This window comes from Dermacentor silvarum, chromosome 1 (genome assembly GCF_013339745.2).
Source record: "Dermacentor silvarum isolate Dsil-2018 chromosome 1, BIME_Dsil_1.4, whole genome shotgun sequence".
Classification (NCBI taxonomy): Eukaryota; Metazoa; Arthropoda; class Arachnida; order Ixodida; family Ixodidae; genus Dermacentor; species Dermacentor silvarum.
In genome coordinates, this window is record NC_051154.1 from 89975035 (window position 1) to 90000084 (window position 25050).

The window sequence follows — 25050 nt, forward strand, 5'->3', positions numbered from 1 at the left end:
TATATTACCAATGTAAATATCGTCTTCCACAATAAACATGCAAGTACGCTGCCTACTTACCTCAAAATTGCTGATGACAGATCTTTATTTTCAAGCCCATCTCGCATAAAATTTGAGGAAGCATTGAAAATTTTCCCTTACACCCTTCTTACGGCAATTTGTTGTAAGAATTGGAATTCCCGAAAACCTCCCAATGATTGTCGGTGCTGATATCATTTTCTTACTTCGTGAGGGTGCTTTTGAAATATTTGCTAATTAGCGTTAACAGTTGTCAGCAGTCCATATAACAATGAAATGTCGAAAGGCAGGCAATGAAAATGGCCAGCATGTCCACTGTCATCAAATAAACCAATAGGTCAACCAAAACTTAAGTGGGTGAACACCTGCAGCGGTACTTCATACATTTCGTCAAAAACTTCAGCAAAAATCTTTTATGCAGAAATCGCTCTATCCTATTTTTTTCTTACATGTAGACATGTTGTATTAGTGTAGCAGATTGCGTAATAGCGAATTTTCGTTTGTCCGCAAACGTATTACCGTTTGTGGAATACCGGGTTACCGGAGATTCCGTACCGGAGAGGTGTGCGCGTGAGCAACAAAGCTAGTAGCGACATATTGTTGCACGGAGCTTAACCGGAGGGCACACTAAGTTAACATTGCAGTAACCTATTTTTTTGCAGTGAGTTTGCAGTGAGTTTCGAACCTACGATCCCACGCTCAGAAGCAGAGTGTGTTGCCCCACTGGGCTAAACCAGCGGCCAAGCGTCTCAAGGTGCTCGCTTGCCCGCGAGGAGTTCATAACTCGAAGGACCGCTCAGCGCCGTTCAATAGGACATTAATGCTTTCCCATTCACAACACATAAGTGCTTAGGTGTCCTCGTATTGTTTTTATTGTTATGTCAGGCGACACTCCATTGTCGTGCAAGATCTTAGTTAATCGTTTTGTGGATTCCGTATGGGTTTAGGAAAAGAAATGGTAAGGCGCATTTGTAACTGCCAGGCATTTATTAGTGACATATGGGTTGATAGAGGTTGTGAAGGAGGGGTAAAAAATGACATCAAATCACAAAAAGCCAAGCAAACAGTAAGCACATGAGTACTTTACAAATGTTTTCGCCGGTTCTTCTGCCACTGGTGCTTGCAACATGGCCGTGATGATGCTAGTTACGAGACGCTTTGAGAGGCACAGATGCAAAACCGGCAAATGAACATAACCCAATAAAAAATACCACGGGTGGCAAGCTTAACAGGCAACAGAAAGAATCAATGTGGCGAAACATTCTGATAGTAAATTTTAAAGAAATTGTTATTGAAGCATACTCTACTTAGTTGAAACATAACTGAGCAAGTTAGAAGGCTGCGCTAATTACTCATTTTATTCTCTTAATATTTCTGCACAACATATTGTAATCGCTTCTGTTATGCCCTTAATATCAGTCAGTGCCCTATTGCAACAGGCAAAAGTTAACAACGTCGCACTAAGCAGGTTAATAAATTCCAAGCGCCATAACAACCGTGGGAAAAAGTGGGCTAGAGTAGGGAACATGCTATACCACATTAATAGCTCAAACAAGATTTGCGTTCGTCTTTTGCCGCTCCACGATATTTCACACAGCAAAGTCAGCATGCATTAATCTCATCGGGCTCTGTGGAGCACTACGTACCACATTAAGCAACGTTAACTGCACAAACAATATCACTACACTAACATGTACACCATACTGAGTGGTCAAAGGAATGGCGCCTGCATGGGTTGTCAGCTGAGATGAAAACGCGTGCTGCTGCTGACTTGGGGGCCGTTGATAGACACGAACTCCCAATGCTGCCTGCATATTGTCCAATCGCAATTAAGCGCATCAGGGGCATTATATGCGCTGCTTCTGAGCTTTTCGACTCTCATAGCACGTGCGCATATCTCTCCACTGCTAATCTCTGAATCACGTGCTGCATAGCCTCCGCACATATTGCAATGGTTAGTCATATTTGTGCGGAGTACGTAATAAGAACATAAAACAGGCATACTCTCTTTCTGGCATTCTGCATGCAGGCATTTGACTTCTCGGCACATATTATCCCTTGGCCCATGAGTTTCTAGTTTTCCGTTTTCGCAAAACCTCGTTGGGAGTATTGTGCCTGAACATAAGCCTGAAATACTGCAGGAATAAAATGTGTATTACATATTACTATGGAACAATGTTAGAACTATGGCAAGGATTTAAATTTTATTGCGTTGGTGTACATGAGCTTACACCTCAATTTTAGTTACGGTGACAGATATTTTTGTTTCGTGACTGACGCACTTTTCTCGCGTACTTTCATGCTTGCAGATAAACTTTAATAGACGTGTCTCAGTGTGCACTTTTTTTCTAACATGCGATATGCTTTGCTCCAGGCGCATTTCTTCATGTCGCCACTTTGATAGGAACCGAGAACACTGTACATACCTTGGAGGTTTCTCCACTTGTGATTAAGAAGTGTGCCACCGGGTGACACCAATGTATAATAATTATTTGTGAACTAAACCTCTCGCTGAATGATTTCTGCTGTGCTTGCGTACGGGTTGGTTATCTTAATATGATCTCTCAGAGAGGTTAACTGTGTTGATTATACGTCTGTTTGATTGGAAGCATGTTTAAGTAACGGTTAAGTTTTGTCGTTCTAAGTGTGAGACAAAAATCTTTCCTGTAGTGTTGTAACAATACCAGTGAAACGAATGAACCAATTCACAACAACTTGTTTTGGATATAAATCAATGATCCTGTAAGAGATTTCATAGGTATTTCAATAGTTCCCCAGGACTACAATATCGCCTCTTTTGTGAAAGTTTATCAGCATAAATATAATGCCTCTTCCCTAAGCATAGGCATATCTGTTATGGTGCCATTTTTGGCAGACAGATTTCGATAAATCTTCCCATCTTTGGTGTGTTTTTTTCATCCTTACGTCTCTCTCGTGCATTTTTTGTTTATTTTTTATTTATTTAATGTAAAGATTTTGATGCTTAAAGTTAGTTTGCTTGTAGCTGCGATGATGAAACAGTTTGTACCATGGCAACGACTTGTAAATGGACCGTCACACCTGAGGGAAGGACTTGAACCATGCCGTGTTCTGCTGCTGGAGTCTGTGAAACTGAAAAGTGATTATTAATGCAGCTTTCTTAACGTAACAGCGAGGTTTTGTTATTTGTTTAGCGGGAAGATTCTTGTATTCGACAAGGTGTCGGTAACACAATTCCATGACAGAGCGAACTGACAACAGCATCAGTGTTTTCGGGCCATGCCCAAGATGTGGGCTTTTATGATAGCAGCGAAACGTTTTCTTTCTTCCTTTCGTTTTGCAGGAGGAATTGAGATAGTGTAAGTGGTGTGTAAACATCACACAAGCGATTGTTCCACATTACTCAGAAATCAGCGGTTAAAAGATCATCACAACTTTTTTGACGATGCTGTAATAACGATGGTGCACATTAGAAGTCGGTAAAAATTGTTACCAAGGAAATGTCTCAACGTTAATATGGGAATTGCCTACGTACTGCCAGTCAACAAAGCACATTTATTTCAGTTTTTCGATTAAATTGAACGTGAAGATTTTGAATTACTTGATGCACAAAGAACAGACTGCGAACTACTGCAACGGAAATTCCACTCATGTGTTGTACAACCATAGGAAGTCTCATGCTAGTAGAACAACGGCAATGATATATTGACGAATGGGGCCTGGGTCCAGTCCTCAAACGTATATGTAGATTGCACTGAAGCGATACGACATGCTCTGGCCCATTACGACATGTACTGCACGACAGGTGGGGTTAGGGAAAAACTTGACAGCGTCAAACACTGCTTGCTGTTACGATCTCTGTTAACTGAAATGAACAAGCAAACGTGACACTTTGAATGTTGAAAAGCGATATTGTGGTATGAAGCACGGCGATGTTCACATAAATGCAAATGTAAAGAAAAATAAATTAGAGGACTTAACATGCCAGCGTACACTTTCAATGGCATGACAGCAGTTTTGGCACCATCCAAAGCAAAAAGATATTGTTAGCATGCTGACGAAAATGTAATCTACAATGAACGTACCAAGAAAACGAATTGTTTGGATGCTCTGTCTCAAAGACATAAAATACTGCTAATATGCACAAGTCATTCACCACTAGGAGTGCGAAGACACACAAATTACACCGGATAATCACATCAGTCACAAAAGGAATAACACAGATATGCAAAGACTAGGAGAAACAACACTGCAGGCAGACGCCTTCACCACATCTCGAACAACGACTTAGGAAAATAAACATAATTGACGTTATTTGTAGCACGTGAATTTCAATTACACTACAATCTTGAATGCTCAATAGGTAGCATTAAACAGCACAGTTCTAAAAGTTAAAGTCCTTAAATAAAGTTGCACCCACGAATAAAACAAAGAAAGGAAACGCTTCTTGAGCTCGTGAACCACTCAAAACGTGAGGCGCAATGTTGGAGATCATGGCACAAGGCTTTGTGAACAATATGACAGCCTAGCCGTTCTCTTCTAAGTAAATTTCATTCACACCCTTCACACATGCAGTGACACATGTTTCCTGTCATGGGTCAGTGGATACAGTTGAGTACAGGTGAATATACAACGACGTTCGTACCGATAGCTATGTACATGTGTTCAACCATAAATAAGTTTTGCGTATGGGCAGAAAACGACAAGCGTTCATACCCACAAACATGATAACGTAAGCATACAGCATATACTCTTGTATGTTACAGACGAGACTGCCGATATGGTAATTGTCTCTGCAAAAGAAGTATAAACTCACTGACCCAAACAATTACGATTAAACTAACTGTGCGCAATGAATATCAGCAGCCCCACATGAATCAAATGAACATTTATTACTAGGTTTGTTGAAACTCGTGGGGAAAAGGAGAAGCTGGCATCCTTATACGATGCCAGCTTCTCCTTCAGCACATATTTAAATAAGGATGGATTATTTAGCCTCTTATACGGACTTGATGACCAGAAAGCGAGTGATGAATCAACATTACAAACAAGAGGTACAATGAGTGCTATAAGTAAAACGTTCACATCACAAAAATACTTGATTGAGCTCATTACTTACGTGCTGTCTCGTAAGTGTGGATCTGCCTCTGATTCAGACAGAAGCAGATGTAAATGGGAGCTCGGTTCAGTGCGCTTATAAAAGTGTGCGCAGTGGCTGAAGAACTCTAGTGTGTACGCTGCTATAGAGAGTTGTATAAATATGGGTGGGAAAATGCAGCGCATAACAGGAAAATGGCACAAAGCATTTTCTGGCTTTGTGACAAATTCTATTTCTGTTTCCTCTTCCATTAGACCAAACCACATTTTTTTTCTCACACCGCCTGTAGATTACTATCTGAAGCAATCTGTGCTTCGGGAGTGGGAAGTAAGAAAATCGCAGATAATATTTTTATTTGTTAAGCGATTCAGCATTGTTTCCTTTGACATAGCTTTGACAGAGATAGGTGAAATCTGTGCCAAAAAATTTGGACCTCACGACCTATACAAGGTATGCTTCCTACGTACCTGCAGCCTTTATATAACCAGTGCTACGCTAGTAATAAAAGCAACGGTGGAGTGCTCTAAAGTTGGAGCGACGCGATCGTTTAGCTTCCATGTACTCACCGGTGATCGTAGCTAACATAATTATATGTTTTACTTGAAGTAACTTCAAAGTGAAAAGTCAGTTATAACTACATGTGTAAGCGCTTAAATCGAAAGGAATCAAGACGAAAACACAATATACTATGATGCTATGAAGTAGTCGACACAACAAGCTGGAGCTAGAGTTGCTAGTTCGAGCTTCTCTCATTGTTTATGCTTCTTTGTATGTTGTGTCTTCCGCTGGATTCCATCCAATTTACACATGTTCCAAAGTCACCCACCTTGTTGCTCGTAATGCTTTCGTGCATAAATCGCCACCAAATTTTCAGTCCAATAAACTTGCGCTTCTAGTTTTACGTTGCCTGTTAATGTATTCGCAGTTGCACTCAGTTGCCTAGACATTTATTATGCTCGACATACATGTGCCTAGAATTTACAACCATGACTATTCATGGTTGTAAATGTAGTAATACTTTCTTATTGGATGAAATTTTCGACTTACTTTATGGGCACCACTGCACTTTTCAGAACGGACAGAAATGCAACGAATTTTAAATCATTGCGTTCTGTTCGTCGAAGTGAGCGATCGGCTGCTTAACATCAAGCTGTTGTGATATAGGGAAGTTAGCTTATTCGTACAAGGAGCTCAGGAACATGAGATGTAGCATAAAACAACCCGTATGGCGATCATAACAGCTCCTGCAACAGTCGTCTGTGCTGCAAGTCATGGAAGCGACAGGCAGCTAGACTAAGTCCAGTAACGGTCGCTATAGCACAGCCTCCTCGATGCTATGCGAGCGTAGGCTGGCATCCTCCTTGATCATGCGTCGAAGCCGATCGCGGCGACGCTGCCGCTTGCGAAAGTAGCCGGGGCAGCAGCAGCAAAGCACGTTCGCAAAGGCCCGTCGAAAGTCCCTGCTCCAGCAGGCGTAGATGACCGGGTTCATGCCCGAGTTAATCCAGCCAAGCCAGGTGACTGTAGAGAACACGAGGTCCGGCTGCATCACGCATGCCTCACCGCAAATACCCATCAAGATATTAGTGACGAAAAAAGGCAGCCAACAGAGGATGAACACTCCCATGACAATGGCGAGCGTCTTGGCAGCCTTCCGCTCTTTGGCGAGCTTGGCGAGCTTGCGGCTGAGCGAGAAGTTCTTGACGTTTCTGGATGTGCCGGTCGCGTTGTTCCGGTCAAAGGTTTCGTTAGATGTCGCAAACACTGCCTTGTAGTTGTTGGCCGTCTGCAGCATGCCTCCGCGGTGGATTCTGAGAGTCACAGAGGTCGACTCTTCGCCATTGCAGGACTGCACCTGCTTGCAGCCGAGCTTGAGATTTCGCGTCTGCTCGGCGGCGGCTTTGTAGATGCGGTAGTACGTGAACACCATGACCATAAGCGGCGCGTAGAAGGATATGGTTGACGAGAACACCAGGTAGCCCACATCATCAGTGAAGGCGCACTGGAAAGCGGCAGGCGGCAGCTTGGTCACGGCACGCCACCAGGCGATGGCCGGAAACGAGATGAGCGCGGAGCAAACCCATACGACGGCGATCAGGGTGGTCGCCCTGGCCTGCGTCATACGGCACGGGTAGCTGATGGGATCGGTGATGGCCCAATAGCGATCCAGCGATATGACGCAGAGGTTGAGGATGGACGCGGTGCTGGCCAGGACGTCGATGGAATGCCAGACGTCGCACAGGTCCTGGCCGAATATCCAATACTTGTTCATAATTTCGTGGATGGCCGAGAACGGCATGACCACGGCGCCCACCAGACAGTCCGCCGTCGCTAATGACGCTATAAAGTAGTTAGTCACGGTGTGCAGGTACTGCTCCTTGGCCACAGAGACCATGATAAGCACGTTACCGAACACAGTCGCGATACAGAAGAATCCCAGCAGCACTCCGAGGGCCGCGTGCTGAACGTGGGCCGACTCTACGGTCGCTGCAGTCGCGTTCGCGTCGCTGTCCTCCAGTAGTGAGAGGTTGGCGTTACGCACGATATCCAGCACCGTCCCGTTGCCCAGGACTTCCAACTCCACAGAGGACGTGTTGGCGCCATTGAGTAGATCCAGCAGGCTGTACGCCGGGCTGTCCCACGAGCCGTTCGCTTCTCCGAGGGCTGGCATTGCGCAGCTGGGTTTCTCACTCGCTCATCTCTGGCTTCCGGCACGGGGTCGCTGCACGCTGCAAATAGAAGCAAAGACAACGCACGTCACTCAACGGCTGGAACGTCCGACGGCCACCTTCCTCCACCGCGCGCTCATGCACGACGCCGTTTGACACGGCCACTACACTGAGCTGCTTCGTTTTCATTCTGTTGTAGTACGGCGGTTCGAGTGCTCTCGTTCGCAGTGCTACAGAACACTCTCCCAAACACACTTGTGAGCTGTATTCCACTACACTGTAAGCTTCTGCTTGTTTGGCAGAGTACCGAGTCGTAAAATGTTTTAAAGACTGCACTAAAAATCTAGCTCCAGCTCGTTAATGTTGCTCAAGGAGCGAGAATAAAAGTATTTCAAGCGTACAACGCAGCGCAGAGCTTTATAGTTGTCGCTGCATGTGCCGTGTTATTTGCCGACGCTATACACATGCTATAGTATTAAAATATTAATCATAAGTTGGCTATCACGTAAGACGTGGTGTGGCAGCCATATAGTACATGTACACATTTGTTTATCATGCGTTGTCATAATATCGCGGGAAAAACCTCTCGCTTGATAATAACCAACTATCTTTACGACTGCTTTAGTTCGCGTTCAATATCACCGAACTTTCTGCTTACGTTTCTTCCTTTGCTGCTCCTTTTTTATAACCAAGGTTCATGCTCCTCGGGAACACTTACAAAAATTGTTTCATACTTGCAATGTAGGGCAGAAAACAAGGCATGAAATTTCCAATTCTTTTCACACTACCTGTAAATAAACTTTGCTCTTAAGTAACGAAAAATGGCAAGCATTGACTGACAGTCTAGTTGGGTCTTCATTACAGGCAAAAAATAAAATAAAAAAAGAACAGCCCTACAACAAGGGACAATACATGAATAGGCGTCAGCGCAGTGTCCTTGCGCTCCTTTTCATGAATCGTCCAGTGTTGTAGTGTCGGTTTTTTTTTCTACTAATAAACGGAATTTATATTCTTGCAGTTTGATTTGGTCATCTGCTTTCTCTTGTCAAAAATTTGGTGGAACATTTTATACAAATTGTGTTCGTCGAAGGTCATTTTCTTTCTGATCATTTGAAATCGTGTCACTAATGTAAATTCTGAACCTTTTACGTGAATTTGAGGCAAAGAAGGCAGAGTACGGCTTTTCTGTGTGGCGTCGACAACCATGGTGTTTAAAAAACCCGCGCTACAAATGCGAGATTACTGTGAAACGGCTGTGATCAGTGCAATGTGGATTTAACAAGAAAAAGTTACGAAGTGCCCAAGTGTGTTCGTTTCAAAAAGTTGTGTCCTTCTTCTCGCCACTGCAGAAGTGTGATTATAAATCAGGGCGCGTATTCACAAAAAGGGCTTAGCTAGAATTTTTCGGAAGAGAAAATAAGAGCCAATCTTGAAACTGGACCTATCAGCCATAGCAAAGAGCAATAAAGAAGCCCAAGCTTTCTCAATTCGACCCAGTTCTTCTCAAGAATTTACTTGGCGAAATATCTTTCTTGAGTTCAACCTGAAACCATCCAATATTATAGAGCTTTAAAATACGCCTTCCCTTCTAAAAATGAAAAGCATCACCACCACTGCACATGCGCGACACGCGAACGGCGTATGATGTTCTTCACATATAGCATTCCGTCGCATAATAACCCTTAAGCTTTGCGCGTCAACAAACATGGCGGCATCCATCGATGAGATGGATGCAAAAGGTTGTCCGTAGGTTTTTGCCAGTACGGGCCTTGGGAGACACTTAAAAATGAGCGCCCCAACTCACAAAAGCTTTTCGCTCGTAAGTCGTGTTTGTCATTGGCCGGCCACCTTTGCTAGTATTATGTCAGCATCAAGATTGGCTGGAATTTTTCCTTACGAAGAATTTTAGCGTAAGACATTTTTGTGAACACGGGCTTTGGGTCAGAATTCAACAAGATTTTCGCTCGTTAGGGCTCTTTGCCATTGGTCAGTGACCATCGCCAATAATATTTCCAACATCAGGACTGGCTAGCGTATGCTCTTACAAACAATTCTAGTGTAAAACGTCTTTGTGAAGTGCGCCCCATTCACAAAGATTTTCGCTTTTAAGTGGTATTTGCCACTGGCCAGACGCTATTTCAATTACAGGTAATCCTGATGCGCAGCATCACGATTACCTGGAATTTGCACTTAGGAACAATTCTATCGTAAATTCACAGCTTTTTGCTCGTAAGTGCTGTTATTGAGTGGCCGCCGGCTTTGCTAAGGATATGTCCCACAACATGATTGACTGGCATTTTCTCTTACGCGCAATTCTAGCGTAACAGATTTTCTGCGAATACGGGCCCTGAGGCTGACTTCTCAAAGCATTTCCTTTGTATGGGCTGTTTGCCATTGGCCGGCCATTTTCGCTAATAATGGGTCCGACAACACGTATAGCCAGCATTTTCTTTTATGAAGAGTTGTAACACAAGAGCTTATTTGCTAATACGAGCCCTCGGCCCACATTCCATAAAACCTGCCTGCAATTCCTCGCCCACTTGTCATGCCTTCGACTGTCGTCTGGCCGATCACGTTGCTAAGCAACTTTACACGCCACTTGTGGTTGGCTGTCGTGTTTTCAAATGCCCACCGCTTCGCTTATAGTCATGATGGACAGTGAGTCGTACAACGTTTACGGTTGCGATGAGGTATCAAAGATATAAAAAAACGACACTTTCGCAAGGAATTGTGGCGTACTGCATCTTCTGCAGCCACTTTCGGTTTCAGATCCAGCGCCGCCAAGTATGATCCAGCGCCGCCAAATACTCGTATATTATTATACATATATACAAGCTTTAATGCGATTCAGAAGATGTTAGCCTGCCTAGTAACATGTCGATTGACATGTTACTCTAGGTGCTGAGTGATAATTGTGATATACACAGTGTTCACATATAACCACACATACACAAAAGAGATATTTACAAAGTTTCGTTAAGGCTCCTGGCCCTAAGGAACATCAGCAGTGCTTTTTTAACTGGCAGGTAACGAGCCCAGGGTGCTTTGCCACGGGCCGAAAATATGGCCCCGGTTCCAAGGTCGAGTCACCGCGGTGGTGGCTTAGTGGCTATGGCGTTGCGCTGCTAAACACGAGACCGCGGGGTCAAATTCCAGCCACGGCGGCCGCGTTTCGAGGGGGGGGGGGGGGGGGGCGAAATGTGCCGTGCATTGAGTGCATGTTAAAGAACCCACAGGTGGTCAAAATTAATCCGGAGGCTCCCACTATGGCGTGCTTCATAATCAGATCGTGGGTTTGGCACATAACACCCCAGAATTGTTTTACGCTCGAGTCCCGGTGCAACTGTAATGCCACCTTCAACGACTGTCTCTCTGACAAGTAGCGGCAGAAGTCACACAGAACATGTTGCATGTCTTCAGGGGCGGTACACACACAGGGCACATTGGCGAGGCCATCAGTTGGATGTTGCACTTGAAGTAGTTTGTGTAGGCCACGTTAAGTCTAATGCTGAGACATTCTCTTCTGAAACTTGGGTACTATCGTTAGAGCCACCTCACGTGATCGCAAATTGGTTTACGTTACTTGTCAATATATGCTGTCTAAGGTCGCTATAACGTAAAATTATTCCAAACTGTTTTGATTCCAAACTCCTGACGTCAAATTTACGTAACCACCAACGCAAGCATCGGGTGGTGACCCGCAGCGCTGTCTGAACAACCCAATCAAACACTCTCCTCGTTTATAGGAGGTCACCTTTGTTCGCTTTCAAAACCAATAACATTGGCTACAGTGACAGTGACAAGAACTTTTATTGGTCCTGAGAGACTGGCCAGGGGGAGCCGAAGGCTCCCTCAGGTCAAGTCGGTGGCTCCGCCCACGATGGCACCGGGAGGCGAAATCCTGTTGCGATGTCGTGGGCCCTCTGGACTGCCTGGAGTTGGATGTGGTGGTGGTCGCTTCTTAGGAACTCCTCCCACTGTTCCTCTGTGGCAAGTATAGAGTTTTCTATGGCTGGGCACAGCCAGAGCTTATGATCGAAAGAGCATGAGTCGGCTCCGCATTTGGGGCACGACTGCGGGAAGTGCGGGTCTATCCTGCTAAGGGACCGCGGAGTGGGGTACGTACGTGTGGGTTTGTAACATTCTGAGCGTGCTAGCTTGTGGTTTATTTAGTTTTGGGTGAGGAGGAGAGAACCACCTTCTTTCCAAGCGGTAGTGTGAGACGATCTCGTGAAAGGTGCACAATAGGTCTTTCTGGATGCTAGCCTCGTTACGAGGAGGGCCGTTGACGGCTGCGCGGGTCGTGAAATCGCGCGCCAGCCGGTGAGCCCGTTCGTTGGGGTTGCAGCCGTGCGGTTGGATTGAGTCTCCCAGGTGGGCCGGGAACCATGAAATGTGGAAATATGCTTCCGTGCCAATTTGACTGAAATTAGTGAGCTTGTTGATCGCAATTCTATTCGCCCGTTTCGATACGCGCGCCGCCGAAAAGGACCTAACGGCTGTACGGGAGTCCGAGAAGACGAAGAGGGGAGAATGTGCGCTGTGTATGGCCAGGGCGATAACCGCCTCCTCCGCCTCGTGAGCAAAATTGGTGCGCACAGAGGCCGCATTCACCAGATTGCCTTTCGCATCCACTACCGATAGGGCGAACGCGTCTTCACTGTTGTTAGATACGGACCCTTTCCCGGAATCACTCAAGTTTCCCCACCACCTTAAAGGGTCATCGCATTCCAATTATGGTGCACCGAGGCGCGTCAACCACGCTACCGGACCCGTCAGACAGGTTGGCGACTCCTACCTCACGCACCGCACGTCGAGCTATTTTCTCTCGCCCTGCTTGACTCTTCCCAAAAGTGGAACGGGAGGCTGGCACGGTTCCAGGAAGGAAGCCTTGGTCGAGTGCAAAGCGGTTTTGCAGCTCTGGAGGGCCGTTCCGAGAACATCCCGTCTCCTTCAGCCGAGCGCTTCCAGGCGAGGAGGCAAAGCCGGAGGTAAATCAGCCATCGGACAATGAAGCCCTTGGAGCGTCCCCATTGGTCGAATATGACGGCACTTGCATGGGCCAATACCAGGGGAGGAAAATGACGACACCTGAGCTGGCTCGACGATTGGCCAAAAATGACGGGACCCCGAGAGACCCCGAGAGACCGAAGGGGTTAAAAGAGCGACAAATCGAGGAGAAGGGAGCTCTTCTTGCCACGGGCCGCAGCGTCCGAGATGCTGCCGGCCGTCGATCACTTTATGACTGTTCAGTATTTTGTATTTTAATCACTGTACATAATGTAAATAAATCCCTCCTGTTTCTCCCAAGTCCGCCTCAACGTCCCCCAACTCCCGCAACCAACGCCTACCAGATCTAATAACTGGTGTCAGCGATAAGGATGAACCTTCGACCGAAGCAGATCTAATACTGTCGTATCTAGCGGCGTCTACGAATAGAGCGTGTAGTCCCTGTCGAGTGATCTATTTGAGGATTGCCTGAGCTCTCGCCCGTCTTCTACCCTCATTGTGTACTGGGTGAATGTTTCGCGGAATCGGGTCTACCTTGATTAGGGAACTAACGTTTTTAGGTAGACAGACTTTATCCTCCGGGTCGTGCCTGGGCCGAATGCCTGCCTCGTTTAGTATTCTAACTCCTGCTTTGCTGGACGATAGTCTATAAACCTGCGCCGCCGAGTGGGCTTCTATAATTTCGTCTATCGTGTTATGGAGCCCTAGCTTCAGTAGTCGTTCCATGCTCGTGGACTGCGGAAGTCCCAGCACACGTTTGAGGCCCGTTCTTATAAGCGCGTCTAATTTGCCCTTCTCTGCCCTGCTCCAATTAAGGTAAGGGGTTATATAGGTAATGTGGCTTAGGAAGAAGGCCTGGAAAACTTTGATAAGATTGTCCTCATTTAGCCCGCCTCTTCGGTTGGAGATGCGGGTGATCATTCTGATGACGTTTCCAGCCTGACCAGAGAGCTTATTGAGAGCCGTCGCGTTGCAACCCTTGGCGTCGATGAGCAGACTTAGAATTTTGACCGAGTCTACCCTCGGTATTGGCTGTCCGTTTTTGGCTTTGCTAACTATCGGAAGACTTTCCAGAGGCTCGAGGTTTCTGACTCCCTGCCTAGATTGTCTGTACAGCAAGAGTTCCGATTTGGACGGGGAGAGATCGAGCCCCGTGTCGGAGAGGAATCCCTCGATGGTTTCTAGCACGTTTTGTAATGAGTGTTCAATTGTGGCCATTGATCCTCCGGGCACCCAGATCGAAATGTCATGCGCGTAAATGGCGTGTCCCACGTTCTGAATATCGGCCAGGCGAGCCGAAAGCCTGTGCATGGCTATGTTGAACAGTAGCGGGGAGAGGACCGAGCCCATACGGGCCCATACGGGAGAGGCCCGGGAGGTCCATACGAGATAGGAAACCGTGATGCAGTGAGTGGTCTGTATTTCTTTCTCGTGTTTTTTTTTTTCAGAATGACTTTCAACCAACAGTCCTCGTCATCTTGCAGCATGATTGTTATTGAAGACAATGTCTTCCTTGGCGAGTTACCGCCACTTTTCTGTATTGGGTATGTGTGTTTCTAACTTCTAATGTTTTTCGTGGGCGAATCTTGGAGATAGTGCAGACTAAAAATGTGGGCCGATCCTTAAGGAAGTGCAGTATAAAGTCCAATGCACTTCTTACTCCCCTCATGCGCGGGGTGACGCGATAGAGTGCCATGCGCAATGACTCCACTTTCGGCTCGCGGAAGAGTGCTACATCGCGCTCGCGCAGGGCCAATTTGAGTACATCGGGGAGCAGCATAGTATGAGACTGGTGCTCGCTTGCTCAATACTCGCCTTCGCATTACCATGCCGCGCCCGAAGAAATTGCTGAGCGGAAAAAGAGCGGAAGAAGAAAGGCGCAGAGGGTGCCAGACGCCACCATGCATAGACTCAAAAACGCTGGAAGCTGATTCAACCTGTTGTTGACGTCAAAGAAATGTTGACGCGCCAGCGCGGCTATTACACTCAATTGTATGGTTCATACACCCCATTATCACCCTCAACTCGGCCAGGAATACAGTGCGTGCGCGCGCGCGCATGTGTGTGTGTGTGTGTGTGTGTGTGTGTGTGTGTGTGTGTGTGTGTGTGTGTGTGTGTGTGTGTGTGTGTGTGTGTGTGTGTGTGTGTGTGTGTGTGTGTGTGTGTGTGTGTGTGTGTGTGTGTGTGTGTGTGTGTGTGTGTGTGTGAGAGAGAGTGAGTGAGTGAGTGAGTGAGTGAGAAAAGGGGCGGTTAAAGAGCTTTTATGGAAATTCACTTAAAGAAAATACAACAGCATGAATAAACTAACCTGGGCCAAGAAGCAAAACAACACTGGTCGCAACATGGGCTTCAATCTTGTCCAAATAAAAGCAATAACGCACTGTCTCTTCAACAGCAAAAAAGAGAAAAGAAATAAACAACAACATAACTAGATGCAATGCTCAGGACATCCGAAAGAAATCTATTCCAATCACGAATAGTCTTTTCGAAAAAAAAAATGCATCGTAAGCAAATCTGACTTGCTGGCAGAATCACGGTCTTTTTCGTCGACTTTTTGACGTCTGCAACTTTAGTTCTTTCTTAATATTTCGCGTACAGAAATCGATACCATACTCTTTTAAAACATACCAAGCTGCTAATTTCTCTTTCTCCCCAAGCTTGTCGGTATCGCGCGCTATGGGAGGCTCCCTACAGCCCACGCGTATTCAACGACTGATCTCAGATATGTTTTAAAATGTAACTCGCATGTAAGTTGAGTAAATAATTTAGTTAAATCAGAGAAACTTCAAAAGTTTACTCGGATTAGCTGCAACCTAGTCGGACTTGTCGCTGCCATGATGATTCGACTGTCTGATAAGCTCCTTTCAGAACTTAGACTGGTTCTCTGCAGCATCGGCGAGACTCCTCCTCAGGAGTCAAGCTGTATTCCCTTAGCACGTCTTACCCCTAGCAAAGGGGTCTTTAAGGAAATAAGACTGAACTGAACTGAACATGATGTACGAAAAGCGCACGAAAGGAGTTTAACCATCCATGGCTAAAGGTCAATTGCTTTGCAGGTCACTCCTCGTCCATCTCCGGTTATAATTTGCCTCAACAATAATACAAATCATGGGCCACATTATAAAAACAATTGTTTTATACTTCAAATTTATTCTTTATTTTTGCCTCCATCTTGTGAGTAGCCAATGTTAGCGAAAAAGGCCCGCAGCCATGTGCGCGGGCCGGTAAGAAAGGGCGAAAAAAATAAATTAGAGAAGCAAAACTTTTTGTTATGATTCCCTTAGAGCTGCGATGCCCGGACCACGTGCAGTCAATTCCGATTCACTTTGAGCGGCCATGCTCGGATCACGTGCAAACGCGTGGTAATCGGCGTGCCTAACGATCTCGTTTGTCAACATGAATAGACGTGCCAGTCGCGAGGGTCAGAGACGAAACCTGTCGTGCCGCCCTGCAACCCTTCCTCCCCCATTGAGGACGTTCACCCCTCTACAGTCACCCACCATCTCTGTTTCACCTGGTTTGTCCTGTCCTGCAGTGGGGGAGAAGAGAGGGGGAGAGCGCCCGGATGGTGGAGGGTATAAGAAAGCCAGCCAGCACCCACGTGGAGAACACTTTTGCTTTGCCCTAACGTGCAGGTGCATGCACGCTGAACTTTTCTTGTGTGTTTTCTTTGGAGCACACAGCTCAACCGTAACCATGTATTAGACTTGTTACTTGTTTTTACGTCGCCTCGTCTTCCCTGCCGGACCCTCTCCGATGGTCAACCTGGTTCGAGCTCCAAGCAGACGCTGTTGAAGGTTCCCCAAAACCCGACCCGTAACAACTGGTGGCAGTGGTGGAAACCATCGAATCCCAACCCGCTCTGCAACTGGATTCCAAGCGAAGAAGATATGGATCTACGAGCCTCGTCTACCAAGTCGCAACTGAATGCAGCGTTTGCGATGGTCTATGCCGGATTCTTGGCTGCAAGTTGGTGAGTGTGGGACTTTCTTTGCTGAGTTTTGCCAGGTTTTGTTGAAGTGTTAGAACAGAACGGGTAATTCGAGCTATTGTTGTCGTCTAGTTAGGTGGCGGCAATATATTTGTGTACAGTAGAGAGAGAGCAGCACTGAAAACAGCCATATGAATTTGAAGTCGCGTAAACTGGAGTTGTTGGAGCTAGTGAAGGAGTTGTGCCTGAATGTCACTGAAGCACTCCGAAAACCAGAGTTGATTACGGCTATTCTTGCTCTAAAGGCTGAGGATGATGAGCTTACGGAATGCCTAGAGATCATTAGAAAGAGGGAAACTGCAAAAAGTCAGGCAGAAGAGCGTGAACGACAGGAACGTAAAGAACGGAAAGAACGTGAAGAACGGGAACGTAAAGAACGGGAAGAACGGGAACGTGATGAACGGGAACGTAAAGAACAGAAAGAAAGGGAACACGCGCTAGAATTGAAGCCACTCGAGATTGAAATGGAACCAGCTCGAGCAGCAGGGCAAAGGAGCGATGGAGACAGTGCTGGAGAGCGCGTATCATTAAAGATGACGGAGCTAATGCGGACTTATAAGCTCGGAGAGGACATTATTTTGTTCTTGGTGAACTTCGAGCGGACGTGCGAGGAGCAAGGGTTCTCTCGCGAGTTGTGGCCACAGCGTCTGCTCACACTGTTACCGGTGAGGCAACGGACGTAATCGCTCGGTTAACCAGAGAGAAAGCTGAGGATTCTTGTCAATTTATATAATTTTTTTTTTGCCCGTCAGGGGCTTACACGAGGGCATTACCGGTGTCGGTCATGCGGCAGTATGAATGATAACGTTAAATAGAATCCCAGAGAAATAAAGGAAGAGAAATCTAATTGCGATCTCGCCGAACGATGTTTCAGTGAATGATGTTTCAGTGCACTATTTCATTGAAATGCTGCCCAATTTAACCCTTCCGTCGCAATTGACGTACCGGTACGTTTCAGCGTTTCTGTTCCGCCACGTTTCTTTTGGAATTCTGTTTGCCAGACAGTAATGTGAAGATTATACAAAGAGAGTATTTGTCATTATCCCTGTCATATTTTTTCATAACTGCACAATTAAAATAAACCGTTGTCTTCGTTTAATGATATACGAGAAAAAAAAAGAAACATAGACCCTGGGGGTGCGGTGATCCTCGGGAGAAACTCGACGCTGATAGGGTTAAGTGACATACAGACTATGAGAGCGGACCCGACAGTGCGCTTTGTCATATAAATGGCAGGCGTATTTCACGTACTGTTTGCTCTCCCGTCGCCTCCTCTTACGCGGGGAACTTACTACGCCTCTAGCGGACTCTCTCCAAACTCACCTTATCACTCGAGTTGAGATTGTGTGGATACCTTGGTTATGCGGAACTGCGGGCGAACGAACCTGCTCGCCTGCTACACTCGTTGCTCCCGACATCCCGGGACCAAGCCCCCATGATTCTCGGCATTGTGCCATATCTCTACTCCCGTATCTACTTGCCTACCATATGTTTTAGCTTCTACAACTGGGCCTCTCAAGCGCACATATATTCGACAAGCTCTGGCAGGCTCTCTTTTTTATTCCATACGCCTACATCTTCTTAGTGCATATCCGGCAGAACCCTCTCCCCAATGCCATAGGTGCGACGGTCTTCCCATTGGCTCTCCACACATACTGCAGTCCCGTCGTCCTTTCCACGCTTCCCTCACAACAATCAGCTACTCACCTCCTAGCCTTACGTCTGCTCGATTGACTCGCCACATCACTGGTGAGGCGAGTCACCAAGAAGACCGTTAATAATGTCAAGAGCACTGCTTGCAATTCAGTGTCATTCCATGGCCCCAGAATCTTCTGCTCCGAAAGGGCTTTAGCATTGCATGAAAGACACCTTTGTATTGTGACGGGCTGTGTGTGAAATGTGTTGGCACATCGCACGTGTCACAGTTCACTCTACAACATATTTTCGTCATCCGCACCCTCTCTTTCCTTTTCCTTCTCCTTCTGACTTTACCCTACAAAGTAGAAGGTTAGAGCTACTCTGTAGGGGCCGGAGTAGCTCCTCCAGCCGACCTCTATGATTTTGTTACATTAATTATGTTCTCTCTCGCCACATCACTGCAGGCTCAGCAGTACTTGGTCACTTTCATCGGTAAAGCGATCAAAAGAGTGCCCGGCGGGACACTGAACTGGGAGGGACCCTCTCCAAGACTGCTGCTCCTATCGTTCACGAAAGTGCACGTATCTTTCTCCTTAAGGTCCGGACGAATCCACTTATGCCACGGAACCCCGTAGTTAGGCCCGCCCTCGATAACTGAGCGTCCAGCTGTAGGGGCGCTCGCCGCCTCACACGACTGAGCCGACATCACTGAAAGCACTGTTTGACAGAGCCTAATGTCAAGCGATATAAAATCTCACCACCACCCTCTCTCTTGCGCGCTGTCCTAGGCAAGAGTACCGATTTAAATTTGATTCTGGTACGGAGAAATGTATCTGGAACAAAATCTGATATTGTTATTAGGCAGGAGACAAACTGCATGCATACACATTGCTAGTCTCCCCTGCACTACTACAAAAACTATTAAAGTTTTTGTTATTAAAAAAACCTGTATTTGGGATGCCAAGAGCTATCTCGAGTCCCACCTTTCATTTGTTTCAGGTACATCACATGTGTATCAGGTATTAGATGATTGCAAGAAACCACGCCAACTGAGAAGTTATTAAATCGACTAGATTATGTTGGTAGAAGTTAGGAGGGAGTGCTAAAAATTATAACATTGTTTTTTTTTGTATTTACACAGACATACAATTAAGGCACCAGTGTTCACCTACACGAAACAGTCGAGTGAAAAGCATTGCCAATGCTATCCAATATGACGAATTGTGACAGATAAACCCCATCTAATTCATTTATGCCATCGTGACCTCTCATATATATTACCTGTCCCTTACCTCGCTGTAGATAGCAGGCAATCGGTATGCTCTTCAGGCCCAACCTCTCCTGTTTACTGAGAATTGAAATCTGTTCCTCGTAAGTTTGTTTCCCGGGTAAGTATAAGCATTAATAATTTTGATCCGCCGAGTTGAACAGGCATCGAAAATAACAAAAATAACAACATATCTTATACGTAATCTTTGCTGAAGTATGGGGTTGCGCGATAAAGTTTATTTTTTCCTCTGCCTTTAAACGCAACTTGAAATTGAGGATTGCAGCCCAAACTTGGCATTGCGAACTTTTCAGTGCACTCGTCAATTCCAGTTTATGCTTGTTATTTACGAAGAAATTCAGTTCTTTCGGCGACCCTGTGGTCCGTATACTTTTGCTCACGGGTGTACATATGTAACGTACGGTGTACGACGATCCTCAGACGACAAATAGCTAAAGCGCTGTGAACGACACACAGCGGTCGAAGAAAATGCAGCGAAAAGACGTTCTATTTTACCAGCACAGCACTGCGGACAAAGTAACGTTTCTCCAGTGCGCATACTTAAATGCCACAACGGCAAAAAAAGGGATTTCACTTAAATCCACGAATTTAGTTCCCTGAATAGTCACAAGCTCCTTCCGTTCTGTCCTGTCCTTTCACTGAACCATCTTCCCCCGCTGTTTTCCTAAATCACTATCGGTCAGAGATGCCTTGTAGTAATAATCAATCGCTGCTACTGGATGAATTTCTGCGCCGATAACTAACGCGGGGCTACGGTTGACGAAGGCCACCCTACCTTTATTGCGGGATTCACCTGGACATGGCCGTAGAGACGGGTGATGAGCCAGCAATGAATACGAGCTCCTGTTCTAGCCGGCATCATAGCGTTTTCTCCACACCATTAGTGCATTCTATTTTGGGAACCATTTAACAAAGATTGATACATTCACATACTTGTCTATACCAATGTACAATTTTAAGACCAACAAAAATTGCGTAGACATATACCAATGTACAGTTTTAACACCAACAAAAATTGCGTACACATTATTGTTGAGTAACTCTGGTTCAAATATTACAGGCCTGATGTCACGTTCAGCCGTTAACTCAAACAACAAAAGGCGCAAAAGAAGGAAAGACGCCGAGCTTACTCGTGCGTGCTTTCGAACAAGTCCCTCGCAGGCCTCCAGGCGTCACGTAGATTTTTCGCAAGCGCTTTCGAGCGGAGCCTCTTTTTTCCCACAACACCACTAGTTAATGCAGAGCTGTGAACGAGTTGTCGAAAGCGTGGCACGCGACGAAAGCTGCCGGGCGGTTGCGTCGGCGCCGAGGCGTTCGCACGAAGCAGCACAGAGCAAACGAGCCGATTGCTAATGAGAAGAAGCAAGAACTCGTTTGAAGTTCCGCTGTGCTCAGCTGAATGAGAGCCGCTGCGGAAGCAAATCCGATGAGGGGGAGGCTCCATTTACAGAGTCCCGACGTCATCACATCACGGATGGCTGGGTTGTCGAACTGGCCGACACCCAAGATAAAGCGCTGGGAGTCTACGCGGGCCCGCGCAAACAGAGCCCGGGGCTTGCAAGCACACGCATGCACCTGCTGGTGCTCGCCGCGGGCAGCCACAGTTTTCTGGCGCCCACGGCGGCGGAGCCATCCCTCCCAATCAGAGTTTGTCTATCTTTACACCATACACCGGTGTCATTATGAATGTTAATACAGAAGAAAGCCGTACTTCACAAAGAAAGATCGAGAAATCGATCTGCTGCGCGACAAAACGAGCGGCGGTGCCGTCTCGAGACGCGGCCCTTTCATGGTGTCTGCCTAGCGCGAGCCGTGCAAAGCAAACAGTCGGCCGAAAAGGCGCGCTCGTCCCCTTGCCACTTTTGGCGCGGTCTGCTTTTGAAACGAGGGTGCCGGCGCAACGTGGCTTCTACTCTCCCTCCTTCTAGCCCCCCCTGCGCCTTTTCCTTCCTCAAAGCTGGGAATCAAACGCCACTCGAAGGATTTCGTCTCCAAAGCTACTCGAAAAGTAAACGGACCGCAGTTGTGCGCCTTCCCCGATGCTTGAAAAGTAGTGTGCGGTGACCTTTAGACGTAGCAAAGAACAGGAGTCCGTTTGAGGAGCCTTAGGTGGCACTGACAAGGCGGGTGCTCGCACTGCCTGCATGAGAGTGGCATACCAAGCCTCCGCAGAAGCCACCTGCTGAGCGCTGTGCGCCTTCGCTACGACCACTTTGAGTGGGCATCTGCGGCATAGGAAGAAGAGGCGGTAAAGTAATGGAGGTTGTGGGAAGGCAGCAAGTGGGAAGGGAAGAAGGGTGCCAATTTACAGTCTACAGATTGGTCGCACACGAAAACACCTTTGGCGGAGAAGGAATGGGCGAGGAATAAATGGCAAGCGTGCTATGTCATGACGCGCGTGTGATAAATCATAACAAGATCTGCAAACTGAACACTCATGCAAAATCTTGTGTTATCTTGCTCGCAACGATGTGAAAAATAGCACCAAGGAATCATATCTTCTTTCAGGTTCTTTCTGATTCAGAAAAACAAGAATCACCTGGAAAGGCAGGTTCGCAAAAGAGGATAGGAACAAAGCCCGACACTGATTGTCTATAACTCAATCTTACAACCAACCTGAGATTCCCGCACTTTTGTACCTTTACTTTGGTATACGACTCCTGTATAGGGCGCCGCAACGACCATTTTTTACTGGGATGGAATGAACCCGCCGGCAGCAGTTCCACACGAGCAGCGGAGAAACAGTGCGTTCAGCTGGTGCTCCACTGATGAAGACTAAGGATAGGAACCCAACGCTTCGAACGATATCAATCAGGTGTCCTTTTCGCCATCACATCAAATCAGTTCGCCGGACAAAACATTACAATACAAGAGCGAGGAATTAATAAATTATCTGCATGGTTCCAGATAAACCTGACAAAGCTAGAAATTGTTGCCGTTGTTGTTGCATCAAATCACGGCTCATATCGAAGAGGGAGATTGGACACTCAGGAGTTCATGAAAAGTAAGCACAACAAAAACAATAAAATCCAACAATAAGAAAAATTACCTAACATACGGAAAACAGGCGCCGAATTCACAAATGTTTTCGTTAGTAAGGGCCATATCAGCATCAACATTCACTGAGATTTGGTCTTACGAAAAATTCTAGCGTAAGAGATTTTATGAATACAGGCATATGTATAGAACAAAAGCCTTTATAGATTTCGTGAAATGTCTCCAAAACAAATTAATGTGCTTGCGTAAAATTTGTCAGAAGTAAAAGTAAAGAAATAGTACGGTGGCACGCAGAACCTCCAGAGTGTCTGCTTCTGATAGCAACAACCGCAATGGGCAGCTGAATAAATGTTGTCAACTTCAGCAGCCTTCGAACTACCTCCGCTTAGATTATTCTTTTCACTTTTCGTGTCGTTTGTCACAGCTATTATCATTTTTACTTGCCAGGAAAGATCGGAAAAGCAAGATGCCACCCTTGGTCCTCACCAAAGATTCGATCTTACCCCTTAAACGTGAGGGTGTTAGCTGCGGGACAACCGAACACCCTTTAAACGCCCATAAAGGTGTAAAAATATTTAGAGTATATAGGTAGCGGCGAGGAAAACTTTAGACTAATTAGAAATGAGCTTAGTTAACAAACAAGTTCAGCGCTTTTCTAAGATGCAAGCAGCATATGCAAAGAACGTGTGTAATTTGAGATAACACGAACCAGTCCTAGCTGCGGGTGCAGCTGCGTTACTGACTCAGTTCCTACCAGCCTGCCCTCTTCGTACTCTTCGCTGCGTATATAGCTCCCGCGTTCTCTTTCACTAAATTACTCACGATAGAAGCTCATCCAAACCGTTCTCGAACTGAGCAAACAAAACAGATGGGAGTAATTACGCATACGGGTAGCAGGAAGCTTGAATAAAAAGGAAACACTGCTCAATAAGGGTTCGCAATTAATGCGCGATTTCAAGTCACATCGCGCTAGCGTTTGTGTGCGAGTTCAGACGCATAACACTTTCAACGGCTTTTATTTCCCTCCACGGAAGGCTGCCAGCTGCAACCCTTTCAAGAAATTCGCCAGGCGCGAAACGTGTCGTGATGATTTGTTTACAAGTCGTGCAAGCAGTAACATGACAAAAACAAAGCAACGCGATTTCACCCCCCGGAGAACGGCTCAATGAGAAGTCTCTTTTAGTGCGTGACCTCAGGGCAGACAGGGCACGCGTCGCTCAGCGCGACTTCTCGACGCAGCAACAGTTTTTGCGTGCTTCGTTCTTTTGCTAGCGGATTAAGCAAAACAGCCGCAGGTCTCAACTTGGACGACGCCTTATATTTGGGGCACACTTCTTGTTGCTGAAGCCAGCTTTGCCGGCAGCTGTTTGAAGGACCGCAAGAACGAAATGACGGCTCCTGGCAATTGGTTGGAAGAGTAATGGCTTCTCTTCGTCGTCTTGTCGAGGCGAAAGTGAAAAAGAAAAAGAATAAAGCGGAAAACGATCTCTCGCAAGCACGCGCTTCACCGCAGGGCAGGTGGTTAAAGAGCTCGATGGGAGAATTTATTGTGGTCTACAAATAATGAAAAGCATAGAAAAGGAGAAAGTCTGCCCGCGGTACTGTTGGACACGGGATAAAGTACCTCCCCGGTTACAAGCATTCGCCTTCATTTGGGCTGAGCGGAAATTCCCCCAAATCTATCCACTCCAGGCGTCTCATTCTGCCGGCCTCAGATGCGATTATAATATTGCAGAATCCCCAAGGATGGTTTCACACAGATTCCGTCCGTCAATCACCGAGGTTCAGCTGCAAAAGTGTCTTCATTCAATGCCCATGATCATTTTTTTAGAGACTGTATGTGAGTATGTCAGGTGAACCGCCAGGCTAACACCTCCAGCGTATCATTAAAGCTTGTATCTCTCTCTCGAGACTGCACTGCTCGAGCAGTTAAAAAGAAACACTCCTTTCGCGCAGCTGCGGGTCTTAAAAAGTACGTATGTACTAAAGAATGCAGACTACGAATGCAGGGATTGTTTCAGGCGCCGTCGAGTAATCGCGGCACGCTCGCGTCGTTCTTCCATCGCTCCGCGTTTGAGTAGAATATGCTGAAACTTCAGAATCTAAGGTGTCTTTTTTTTCGCCCTACAGTGCATTAGCTGGGATTATTATTTTTTAAAATGTATTTTGCCTTATGCGGGTGTCTGAAGAAACCATGTGGCACTGGCGGGGCCGTCCTTGCAGCTTTCATCGGAATGGATGCCATCGTCGCGTGTGCTCTCTGCGATTACGGCGAAACTATTGGTTACTGTTGTGCGAGTTTATTTAGTTTGATACACCGTAAGAATGACTCTGTTTCGCATTCGCACGATTAACCAATTTG

General features: G+C 46.4%; 1 protein-coding gene across 2 annotated transcripts in view; it reads right to left on the reverse strand.

Moving 5' to 3' along the window:
• Nucleotides 1-992: 992 nt before the first annotated feature.
• Nucleotides 993-25050, reverse strand: part of LOC119432096 (dopamine receptor 2) — a 313310-nt gene continuing 289252 nt past the window's right edge. For both annotated transcript variants that reach the window (XM_049670733.1, XM_037699480.2), the window contains exon 3: nucleotides 993-7824. In XM_049670733.1, the coding sequence (XP_049526690.1) occupies nucleotides 6408-7766 (1359 nt within the window). In that variant the 5' untranslated portion in view covers nucleotides 7767-7824 and the 3' untranslated portion in view covers nucleotides 993-6407. The remainder of the gene's footprint in view (nucleotides 7825-25050) is intronic.